The 12,780-nt window shown below is 48.7% G+C and overlaps 1 protein-coding gene across 1 annotated transcript in view; it reads right to left on the minus strand.

Annotated features, from left to right (window-relative positions):
• Positions 1–12,780, minus strand: part of MPPED1 (metallophosphoesterase domain containing 1) — a 40,441-nt gene that overhangs the window by 4,035 nt on the left and 23,626 nt on the right. Inside the window, exon 4 of the mRNA XM_075276456.1 lies at positions 11,157–11,382. Within this exon, the coding sequence (XP_075132557.1) occupies positions 11,157–11,382 (226 nt within the window). The remainder of the gene's footprint in view (positions 1–11,156; positions 11,383–12,780) is intronic.

Below are 12,780 nucleotides of genomic sequence, written 5' to 3' on the forward strand. Positions count from 1 at the left end.
AATAGTCACCATCTCACGCTAAGAAATTTGCTTTTTTTCCTCTTCTGAGGTAACCATTCGAATACATTTCATACGCGAAATGATGGTTACCATGGAAACCATCGAAAATTCTCGTCTCAGAAACAGATGTCTCATTTAGTGGAAAATTAGAATGTAAAAACCAAACCCAAGGGAAAATTAATGCAAACTTTTACCTATAGTCTGAGGTCTCCTATAAACGCGCCGGCGACAGCGAGAAAAACGAGTCCGCGCGTGGAGTGATATCTGGTATCTGCACATTTACCGCCTATTAACCCCAATGATGGCTCCGGGGAGGACTTTATTACCCCATGTGGCCCTTAGCAAAGTGTTATTAATCCCTATGAACTTCTAAGTGCCTGGACAATTGATGGCGACGATTGTACAGCGGCTAATCCAGGTGGGCGGATTAGGCCGCAGTCACACACAAGCAGTTTTCTTAGCGGTTTTGTTGCTACCACTTTTTGTTGAGAGTTATCTAATGTCCCTGGACCCCGTCGCCTCCTCTGGACCCTGTAAATGTCAACATGGCTGAGACTATTAGGGCAAGTTCACATGTGGCATGCATACGACGAAAAATTCACCCCTCCTATTCACGTCAATGGAAGGAGAATTTTTCAAAAACCAATGGTCTTGTCCAATCTTTTGTAGATTCTGCCCAAACTTGCCATCGAAGTGTATGGGAGTAGGAAATCTTTCCACTATGGATTTTGCATGGCGGGTGTGAACTTAGGCCTCATGCAGACCACTGGATAACTCTACTGGCCATAAATGTGCATACCTCCCAACTTTTGAAGGACCGAAAGAGGGACAAAATGTGCGGAGTGCTATGCGAGCCGTGGCAAATTTAGCCCCGCCCACTTTTGTGTTGACTCCGCACACTCATTAATTTTTCATGTGCCCGCGCACAGTATAATCCTCCTACAGTCACCCGTAAATTATATGTCCCCCCTCTATCTCTCCCCCAGTTTCATATACACCCTTCATCTGCCCCCAGTTTCATGTCCCCACATCTCTGCTCCCAGTTTCATGTCCCCTCCATCTCTGCCCCCAGATTCACGTTCCACCTCCACATTAAACTTACCTTCTCCTCCGCTCCCTCGCCGCTCTCTGCGCGCCTCTCTCGCTGACACATATGCGGCTGAAGCGAGGAGCTGACCTGTGTCAGCTCCTCGCTTCTACGCTGCCGCCGGCTCCTGGCTTGTACATCGCGATGTGACACAAGCCAGGAGCCGGCGGCAGCGGCGAAGCGAGGAGCTGACACAGGTCAGCTCCTCGCTTCAGCCGCATATGTGTCAGCGAGAGAAACACGCAGCGGGACCGCGGGACATGTCACCCAAATCGTGAATGTCCCGCGGAAATCAGAACGGTTGGGAGGTATGAATGTGTCCTGGCCTATCATGTACAATACAGAGTAATTTTTCCCCAAAATGACCACCCTACCAACTCCAACACTTTGCTCCCTTTTATAGCCCCGCTGCACTGATTCCAGCACTGTTGGAATTTTTTGATGTAGTCCCCGCCATTCCTGAGCAAAGTTGCTGTAGGTTCTGCATGACTCCTTACTGTCGGGTGGGTGGCGCTTAGCTGGAGAAGATAGTCTGGGACCGTCCACCTGAGCGTAGAACCTAATTAACGTAATGGGTACTGAAACAGATATAAATGATTGCTCAGGAACGGCGGGGGCTACAAAAATACTTCCAATGGTGACAGAATGGAGCTATTGAATGAAGCAACGAGTAGGTGAAAGATCCTACTGATGTCTTAAGACAGGTCATCAATATCAGATTGGGGGAGGGTCTGACATCCTGCACCCCCTCCATTCAAATGTTGGGGCTCTTCAGTGTGTATCAAGATCTTTTTACCTGCAAAGTCATCTGCTAATCACTCTGAATAGGATGGAGCTGCAATACCCAACACTGCCATTAGGATGCGTATGGTGTGCAGGTAGATGGACCAAGCGATGGTCCCTTCAGACTGCGGGATGGCAGTGGTACTTGGCGTCAGACCCCCACCAATCTAATATGGAGGCAGGGAGGATGAAAAAACACATTTTCCTGGTTCTCTCTAATAATTTACGTCAATTTCCCCCTGATTGTCCCCAATGACCTTGGTAGTGGTGGTAGAGAACACACATGACGGGGACTTTTACCATACAGTCACAGTTCCTGAAGTCCCACCAGCAAACCTCCGACTACTCAAATAATTTAGCCATCTATCTCACTTAACCTCTTACTGTCCACCATGACGTCGGTGGTGACAGAAGACGCACATGGCAGGTCCTGTACATATACATTCCCATATCCCACCAGCAGTCCTTCCCAGATTACCCGCTGCAGTTCACCTCCTCCTATCTCCGACTACTCGAATAAGTCATCCATTTATCTCAATTTACCTCTAATTACCCCCCATGACCTCGGCGATGGCAGAGGACGCAGCCGGCAAGTACTTCCTCCGCACCTTATGCGCACATACATCCATATGTCAGTGCAGGGAGTGCGGGCGTTGCGGTTATTCCCACTTGTAGCAGATAAAACCACAATAATCATGACATAATTCCTGCTGTGTGCGGCTGGCTGCAGGCGGCGCGCTCAGAATAAATGAGATTTGTCATTCACTCGGCAGCCCGAACACTGAAAGCTTTCACCGGCTACCTCTTAAGGCATCAATCTCAAAACTATTTTGTGGAACTGTGAAACTTTTCCCAGGGAGATAAAAATAAAATTATCTAAAGTGCCATAGAAAAGTAAAAAAAAAAAAAAGAGAAAACAATGTAAAAACTAATAATCTTACCAGCCACTGAGCTCCCATGACGGTAATGTCCCCATAACAAACCGGGCGGGGTTAAGTAATGAAAATGTACAGAATGGTACCCAATGCAGCGCCCCCACAATAGCAGCAGCAGGTACAGCGCCCTCCATAGCCGAGCCTGGCTCTAAAGTAACACAACGTGCCATCCGTAGTGTCCTCAGAACAAAATGGAAAAAAAAAAACGCCATGTATACATAAAATGTGCCCACACAACTGTAGTAGCTACAGCCACCATGATGGTCACAATTCTTCAAAAACTACCTAATATTTCAATTTAGTTTTTTGTTTTTTTACAATTTTCTTATGTGATAATATGGACTTGACACCATGGAGTATTGCAGTTCTCAGTCTGTCCACTAGGGACTGTACAATAAGCTAACATTTCCTGTTCTATTCAGCTCACTTACCAGCTTTACTGTGTAGATCGGGACAGACGAACAGAGTCATCTTATTGTTATAACACTGAGTTCACATCTGTGTCTGGTATAAATCCTTCTAAATTCCCCCAAAAAAGGGTTGACCTCCAGAAACTTTGGAAGAACTGGCAAATCTCCAGAGCCTGCCACTTTATCTATTACTTTATGTGCTACATGTCCAACAAATGGGTGTACAATTTGTGCCCACGACACAAGAAAGGGGATGTGGGCATACCCATAGGGGGTATTGTCATGCCTCAATTTTTGTGGCGCTCGCATAACATGGGCAACTATGTTATTTTCTCCCTGTATCCCTCCATATAAATGGTATGTGCTGACAACAGGGGTGTAACGTGGGTGCAGAAATGTGTCGCAGCCAGGCCCAGGAGCCTTAGAGGGGCCCATAAGGTGTCCCTTCCCAATATGAGGGGACCATTACCATAACCAATATATTACAGCTGGGGGGAAGGGGGACTGGTATAGATTTTGCACTGGGGCCCAGGAGCCTTAGAGGGACCCATAAGTTGTCTCTTTACAGTATGAGGAGACCTTTACCATAAGCGATACATTATAGTTGGGAGACTGGTACAGATTTTGTACTGGGGTCCATTAGTCTTAGAGGGTCTGTAAGATGTCCCTTCACAATATGAGGAGACCAGTACTATGAGTGATACATAATGGTTGAGGGTCCTTAATATGGACTTAATACCTTGGAGTATTGCAGTTCTCAGTCTGTCCACTAGGGACAGTACAATAAGCTAACATTTCCTGTTATACAGTATTCAGCTCACTTACCAGCTTTACTGTGTAGATTGGGACAGCCGAACAGAGTCATCTTATTGTTATAACACTGAGTTCACATCCGCGTCTGGTATAATTCCATCTATATTCCCCCAAAAAAGGGTTGACCTCCCGAACTTTTGGGGCCCAGGAGCCTTAGGGGGACCCATAAGTTGTCTCTTTACAGTATGAGGAGACCATTACCATAAGCGATACATTATAGTTGGGAGACTGGTACAGATTTTGTACTGGGGTCCATTAGACTTAGAGGGTCTGTAAGATGACCCTTCCCAATATGAGGAGACCAGTACTATGTGATACATAATGGTTGAGGGTCCTGGTACAGATTTTGCATTGGGGCCCAGAAGCCTTAAGGAGTCTCGTCCCAATATGAGGACACCATTACTACCTTATAGCTGGGGGCCCGGTACAGATTTTGCATTGGGGCCCAGGAGCTCCATGTGATTCCCCTGGCTGACGACATGATGTAATTGCTATAATGGGCAACTTGAATTTTCGACAATTGTCGCCCATGTAAAATAACCCCAAATTTCAGCCCTATCCTACTACCGTAGGCCCAGATATGGCGGTATAGTAACGCTATTCCAACCCATTAGGCTCCTTATTCATCCCCCATGTCACTCCCTTCCCTCTTCCACAGGGCCGGTCTTACTCCCTCACGGCCATATTGGTCTACGGCCACGTTTCTGTCCATTAACTCCCATTCATTGCGGCTGCCATAAAGCGCACACACCCTGCTGCAAAATCTATGCCGACAAGACAGGAAGGAAAAGCCTCTTCTAAACCATCGACGGTAATAAAAAGCCACAGGGATTTGTCTGAAGCTGACGGAGACTTTCAATTGAAAACCTACAAAAAAAAAAAACCCACGAGGAAAGTAATAAGTCACGGCTCGCCGCCATCAGATTGTAAATTCACAATGAAAATCTTCTTAACAGGACGAAAAAAAAAATAATGTAAATTTCCATATTTATTTGTCATGTTCTCAAGTTGCTGCCGGGGCCATTGTAACTCCTGCAGGAACCGATTCTTTCTTGAAGTAAGTAATCTGGAAAACAATTTACTTCCAGATAGCTGAATCCTTTCTTTATTAAGCCGGCGCTCCGGGTGGCTCGTATCCTGCCGTATTTACCGTACACAAGGACGAGCTTGTCTGAGCAGAGACTCTGCCTCGCGCGTTCTGTGTGTGTCATTCCTCTCCCTAATACTCGATTTATGGACAAAGAAATGAAATAATTCAGCTCCGTGTTGTAACTTATCTCAGAGGTGATGCGACTTATTTAAAGGGGAAGTCTCATGGTGACAACCAACCCCTGTCCACAGTGGCGTAACTAGGAGTGGCGGGGCCCCGTGGCGAACTTTTGACATGGGGCCCTCCCCCCGACCGACACCGATGCCAAAGACCTCGACCGACCCCCTCCTACGCGTTTCTGCGCGTTCTATTATCCCCCATAGTGGCCCCTTAACACAGTATTATTCCCCGTAGTGGCCCCTCCATACAGTATTATGTCCCATAGGGGCCCCTGCACACAGTATTATCCCCCATAGTGGCCCCTCCATACGGTATTATGCCCCATAGTGGCCCCTGCACACAGTATTATGCCCCATAGTGGCCCCTGCACACAGTATTATGCCCCATAGTGCCCCTCCATACGGTATTATGCCCCATAGTGGCCCCTGCACACAGTATTATGTCCCTTAGTGGCCCCTGCACACAGTATTATACCCCATAGTGGCCCCTGCACACAGAATTATGCCCCATAGTGGCCCCTGCACTCAGTATTATGCCCCATAGTGACCCCTGCACACAGTATTATCCCCAATAGTGTCCCCTGCACACAGTATTATGTCCCATAGTGGCCCCTGCACACAGTATTATGTCCCATAGTGGCCCCTGCACACAGTAGTATCCCCCATAGTGGCCCCTGCACACAGTATTACCCCCCATAGTGGCCCCTGCACACAGTATTATGTCCCATAGTGGCCCCTGCACACAGTAGTATCCCCCATAGTGGCCCCTGCACACAGTATTATCCCCCATAGTGGCCCCTGCACACAGTATTATACCCCATAGTGGCCCCTGCACACAGTATTATGTCCCTTAGTGTCCCCTGCACACAGTATTATCCCCCATAGTGGCCCCTGCACACAGTATTATCCCCCATAGTGGCCCCTGCACACAGTATTATCCCCCATAGTGGCCCCTCCATACGGTATTATGCCCCATAGTGGCCCCTGCACACGGTATTATACCCCATAGTGGCCCCTGCACACAGTATTATGCCCCATAGTGGCCCCTGCACACAGTATTATGTCCCTTAGTGGCCCCTACACACAGTATCATCCCCCATAGTGGCCCCTGCACACAGTATTATGTCCCATAGTGGCCCCTGCACACAGTATTATCCCCCATAGTGGCCCCTGCACACAGTATTATCCCCCATAGTGGCCCCTCCATACGGTATTATGCCCCATAGTGGCCCCTGCACACAGTATTATGCCCCATAGTGGCCCCTGCACACAGTATTATGTCCCTTAGTGGCCCCTACACACAGTATTATGTCCCATAGTGGCCCCTGCACACAGTATTATGTCCCTTAGTGGCCCCTACACACAGTATCATCCCCCATAGTGGCCCCTGCACACAGTATTATGTCCCATAGTGGCCCCTGCACACAGTATTATCCCCCATAGTGGCCCCTGCACACAGTATTATCCCCCATAGTGGCCCCTCCATACGGTATTATGCCCCATAGTGGCCCCTGCACACAGTATTATGCCCCATAGTGGCCCCTGCACACAGTATTATGTCCCTTAGTGGCCCCTACACACAGTATTATTCCCCATAGTGGCCCCTGCAAACAGTATCATCCCCCATAGTGGCCCCTGCACACAGTATTATGTCCCATAGTGGCCCCTGCACACAGTATTATCCCCCATAGCGGCCCCTGCACACAGTATTATCCCCCATAGTGGCCCCTCCATACGGTATTATGCCCCATAGTGGCCCCTGCACACAGTATTATGCCCCATAGTGGCCCCTGCACACAGTATTATGTCCCTTAGTGGCCCCTACACACAGTATTATTCCCCATAGTGGCCCCTGCAAACAGTATCATCCCCCATAGTGGCCTCTGCACACAGTATTATGTCCCATAGTGGCCCCTGCACACAGTATTATCCCCCATAGTGGCCCCTGCACACAGTATTATGCCCCATAGTGGCCCCTACACACAGTATTGTACCCCATAGTGGCCCCTGTACACAGTATTATACCCCATAGTGGCCCCTGCACACAGTATTATCCCCCATAGTGGCCCCTCCATACGGTATTATGCCCCATAGTGGCCCCTGCACACAGTATTATGCCCCATAGTGGCCCCTGCACACAGTATTATGTCCCTTAGTGGCCCCTACACACAGTATTATTCCCCATAGTGGCCCCTGCAAACAGTATCATCCCCCATAGTGGCCCCTGCACACAGTATTATGTCCCATAGTGGCCCCTGCACACAGTATTATCCCCCATAGCGGCCCCTGCACACAGTATTATCCCCCATAGTGGCCCCTCCATACGGTATTATGCCCCATAGTGGCCCCTGCACACAGTATTATGCCCCATAGTGGCCCCTGCACACAGTATTATGTCCCTTAGTGGCCCCTACACACAGTATTATTCCCCATAGTGGCCCCTGCAAACAGTATCATCCCCCATAGTGGCCTCTGCACACAGTATTATGTCCCATAGTGGCCCCTGCACACAGTATTATGCCCCATAGTGGCCCCTACACACAGTATTATGTCCCACTGTGGACACCCATAAACAATTATTATACTCTATATATCTTTTCAGACCCCAGAGTATAATAATCGGAGGCCCGGGGGAATAAAAACATAAAAAACTACTGTTACTTACCTGTTCCCGGCTCCTATACTGTCTTCTCCGCTGCCTTCTGCGCTGCTGTCCTTGTTCAATGACGTCGGACGTTACATGACCCGGGATGCAGGTCGGGTTCATGTGACGTCAGAGACGTCAGGAAGGAGGCCTGGCAGGATCGTGGAGAGGTAAGTAACATGTTTTTTATGTTTCTTACCTCTCCCGGTCCGCCAATCATTATACTCAGGGATCCGAAAAGACCCCTGTTGCTATGGCGGTAGTTACGCCACTGCCTGTCCATATCTCTGCGATCTCACTCTGTACAAGCCAGGACGGAGAAACGCATTGGGTGTAGGTTGATCAAGATTGGCATATCGTATGCCAGTCTTGATACAGGTATAAGGTCGTGGATAAGAGTCTCCAGTCTCCATAAATCGCCTGGCGTGAGTTATAATGAATAGGTCCCCGGACAATATGGCGACTGAGGTGTGAAACTGGGTTCGTGGCGCACGTTGTATGCCACCATATATGATGTATAGGGACTGATACATCTCCCCTCTTGTATGAGCGGCTCCAGTAATGGCTGACTGGAGCTGCGCATGCGTTAGAAAGACAGTCATCGAAATCAAAGGCCGCTTTGTAATACAACAGTTACCCTGCAGAGGGCGATGCAGGGAAAATATCTGAACAGAAAAGGCTTTTCTTATCTAAATTAAACAGTTTGTCAGGGGTGCTAGGAGCTGGTCCTTATGTCACCCCCTTCTAGACTTCTTGAAGAGATTCTCAAGGACTTATTCATTGATGATAGGTCATAGTTTGAAGATTGGCAGGGGACCCCTGCGGATCAGCTAATACTTCACAGGCCCTATGACATCACGTTCACCAGTCACATGACCTGATCCCATCTCCGTTCCATTCAAGTGAAAGGCTTGAGCTGTGATACCAAACATATCCCAGTTGTCTTAAGGATAGGCTATCTATTATTAGGCCTGGGAAACTTTTAAAGTGGTTAGATTAGTCCTACTCTACAGGCAACCAATTGAATGGGCATGGTGTAATTCTTCACTTCCCCTGTGGGGGCACTGCAGGAGTTTTGAATGCTTAATAACAAGTTTCCCCACAGATTATAGCTGGTCGTTGACGGTCCCAGCATGGGGACACTTCAAGAACAGCTTATTGTAGTGTGTCTGCATTCCAAGACTTCACAGTAAGTGATGTCAGATTCATTGATCACATGGTTTGATATCAGCTGAGTCCCATTCAAGTGAATGGGGCTGAACTGCAATCCGAGTACTGCCACTCTGTATGGTGCTGTCTTTGGTAAGCAGTAAAAGGCTTGTCCCTTCAAACAGCTGATCAGAGGAGGAGCCGCCTGTTGGACCTCCACCACTCTGATACCGATGACCTTTCCTAAGGATAGGTTATCAATATTTAAGTCCTGTAGTGTGAAGGGAGATAACCTCTTTCTATTGTAAAAAAAGGGAAGAAATGTTGGGAGTCCCTCCACCAGACACCATAATTTGCACCGTATGATCAGTGTCTCTCTCCCTCTTCTAAGTATTTGTCGTTCCCCCTTCCCCCACACAAAGGAGAGCAATAGTAATTGCAGAAGACCTACAATACCCAAACCAGTAGACTTAGAACGCCTGGACCGATTGACCCAGGCCGGTAGACCTAGACCACCGAGGCCGGGAGACCTAGACCACCGAGGCCGGGAGACCTAGACCACCCAGGCCGGTAGACCTAGACCACCCAGGCCGGTAGACCTAGACCACCCAGGCCGGTAGACCTAGACCACCCAGGCCGGTAGACCTAGACCACCCAGGCCGGGAGACCTAGACCACCCAGGCCGGGAGACCTAGACTACCCAGGCCGGGAGACCTAGACTACCCAGGCCGGGAGACCTAGACTACCCAGGCCGGGAGACCTAGACTACCCAGGCCGGGAGACCTAGACTACCTGGATCGGGAGACCTAGACTACCCAGGCCGGGAGACCTAGACTACCCGGATCGGGAGACCTAGACTACCCGGATCGGGAGACCTAGACTACCTGGATCGGGAGACCTAGACTACCCAGGCCGGGAGACCTAGACTACCCGGATCGGGAGACCTAGACTACCCGGATCGGGAGACCTAGACTACCCGGATCGGGAGACCTAGACTACCTGGATCGGGAGACCTAGACTACCCAGGCCGGTAGACCTAGACTACCCAGGCCGGTAGACCTAGACTACCCGGATCGGTAGACCTAGACTACCCGGGCCGGTAGACCTAGACTACCCGGGCCGGGAGACCTAGACTACCCAGGCCGGGAGACCTAGACTACCCAGGCCGGGAGACCTAGACTACCCAGGCCGGGAGACCTAGACTACCCAGGCCGGTAGACCTAGAATACCCAGACTGGTAGACTAAGATTATCTAGGCTGGTAGACCTAGACTATCCAGGCCAGTAGACCTAGACTACCGCGGCCAGTAGACCTAGACTACCCAGGCCAGTAGACACTGGGGTGTAGCACCCAATTGTCTACATTTGGTACCACAAAAATTTCACTACAAAAATTTACTATTTGGAGAATGGATGACCATGTAGTATATGGTCGTGCCAATTCCAATAGAGGTATAGTTGCCCCTTCTGGTGTTGGACTGAGGTTCCTTGGGACCACCAGATAAACTGATTCTGGGGGCCCAACCTTCAAAAACCCTGAGTAAAAAGACCATAATATCCTTCAAATTTTGGAGACTTCATTGGACCATTATTGTGATTAGAGCTTGGACCCACCGGTACACAGATATAGCCCCTTCCCATGGAAAGGGACCCTGACTTGGGCAGGGAAGACATAATATGTATTTCATATTCTCCTTACATTATTTATTCTCACGTGATATATAAAATATATACCCCTTTAATACATCTCCTGGCAGTCTTCAGAGACCCAGGCCTCATCCCGAGTATATGTACAATCCTGACAAAGACGGCATCATCTCCTTTTGATTAGACGACGAGGGTCGGAATATTCCCCCGTTCCTGGTAATAATATACATCCCATGAATAAACATGACCCTGGGTGCGGCGGCCGACACAGAATGCAGCATTTTTACGACGCCATACATTAAGATACCAGAAGGCGTTAAACATTGGCGCCTCTGCCCCGGCTCTGTGGATTTTTACCTGATGGAATATGTCAGTTTGTTATATGCCGGCGTTTCCCGGGTTTTAATAAGTTGTTCTTACCACGGGGAGCCGTATATCCGGAATCCTCGCACGGTAACTTCAGAATCTTGGAGATAGATGCAGTTTGTGAGCAGAGACTGAACATTTTCATAATTCTCCGGCTTCAGTTTCGACACAGAAGGAAAATAATAGAAATCTTGTTTGATTAAGTCGGCCATGAACTCGTGGTCAAATGTCAACTCGTGATTGCCGGCAATTACTATCTTATACTCGTACGGGAGGCTTCCTAGGAGAGAAGATATTATACGGAATTAGATGCCATGGGATGAGGGGTAAAAATAGCCGGATGCTGATGGTAACGTAACAGGACTCATTATAGGCTAGAAAAATAGCAAATAATACAAGTGCCGAAACAACAACATGTAAATGAGGATCATCTTGTAGTCAGAGGGGGATGGTGAGCCTATATACCTTGTGGTCTTACCCAAGCAGTGCCGAATCAAACCAATAAATAACGTCCAGCAGACAGGTATACAAGGCTACATATCATCCAGGCACATAGTATTAAGGGGGTGTCACCAAAACCCAAAATATTAACCCAGCTCTACAGATAGATAGGTTAGGGTCCCCGGAATCAATCAGCGTTTTCTGCCTGTGACTCAGTTCCTCGGTGGCCAAGATATTGCTAATTATTGTCAATGTGCAAAAGAGTGTGTTGGAGCAATGAGGGTGTGGCCACTTATCTCTTTGGAGCAATGAGGGTGTGGCTGCTTTTCTCTTTGGAGAAATGAGGGCGTGGTCACTTATCTCTTTGGAGCAATTAGGGCGTGGCCGCTTATCTCTTTGGAGCAACGAGGGTGTGGCCACTTATCTCTTTGGAGAAATGAGGGCGTGGCCACTTATCTCTTTGGAGCAATGAGGGCATGGCCTCTTTTCTCTTTGGAACAATGAGGGCGTGGCCACTTATCTCTTTGGAGAAGCACAGGCATTGCCATTGCGCCAAAAAGGTAAGAGGCAACTTCCTCATTGCTCCAAAGAGCAATGGAGGAACCGAGTCACAGATTCAGGCACCACGTGGTAAAGTGCGCCAAAATTCGATTCCCCTCCCACCTTCCCTGGCGCCTTTTTTGCACCAATAACAGCGCAGGGGAGGTGGGACAGGAACTACGACACTGGGGGCATTGAAAAAAATTGGAAAAAGTCATTGGCTGCCGAAATCAGGTGACCTCCATTTTAGACGAATAGTGGATTTCAAATCCGGGTCATATGAGAATGTGAACTTTGTGACTATGAGACAGGGATAGCTGTACAGGCAGGGATAGCTAGGGATAACCTTTATTTAGGGGGGAATGTTATTAAAAATAACTTTTTGGGGCTCTATCGGGTGTGTAATTGTGATTTTTGTGAGATAAACTTTTTCCCATAGGGATGCATTGGCCAGCGCTGATTGGCCGAATTCCGTACTCTGGCCAATCAGTGCTGGCCAATGCATTCTATTAGCTTGATGAAGCAGAGTGTGCACAAGGGTTCAAGCGCACCCTCGGCTCTGATGTAGCAGAGCCGAGGCTGCACAAGGGTTCAAGCGCACCCTCGGCTCTGATGTAGGAGAGCCGAGGGTGCACTTGAACCCTTGTGCACCCTCAGCTCTGCTACATCAGAGCCGAGGGTGCGCTTGAACCCTTGT

The sequence above is a fragment of the Leptodactylus fuscus genome, chromosome 5 (genome assembly GCF_031893055.1).
Source record: "Leptodactylus fuscus isolate aLepFus1 chromosome 5, aLepFus1.hap2, whole genome shotgun sequence".
NCBI classification, from domain to species: domain Eukaryota; kingdom Metazoa; phylum Chordata; class Amphibia; order Anura; family Leptodactylidae; genus Leptodactylus; species Leptodactylus fuscus.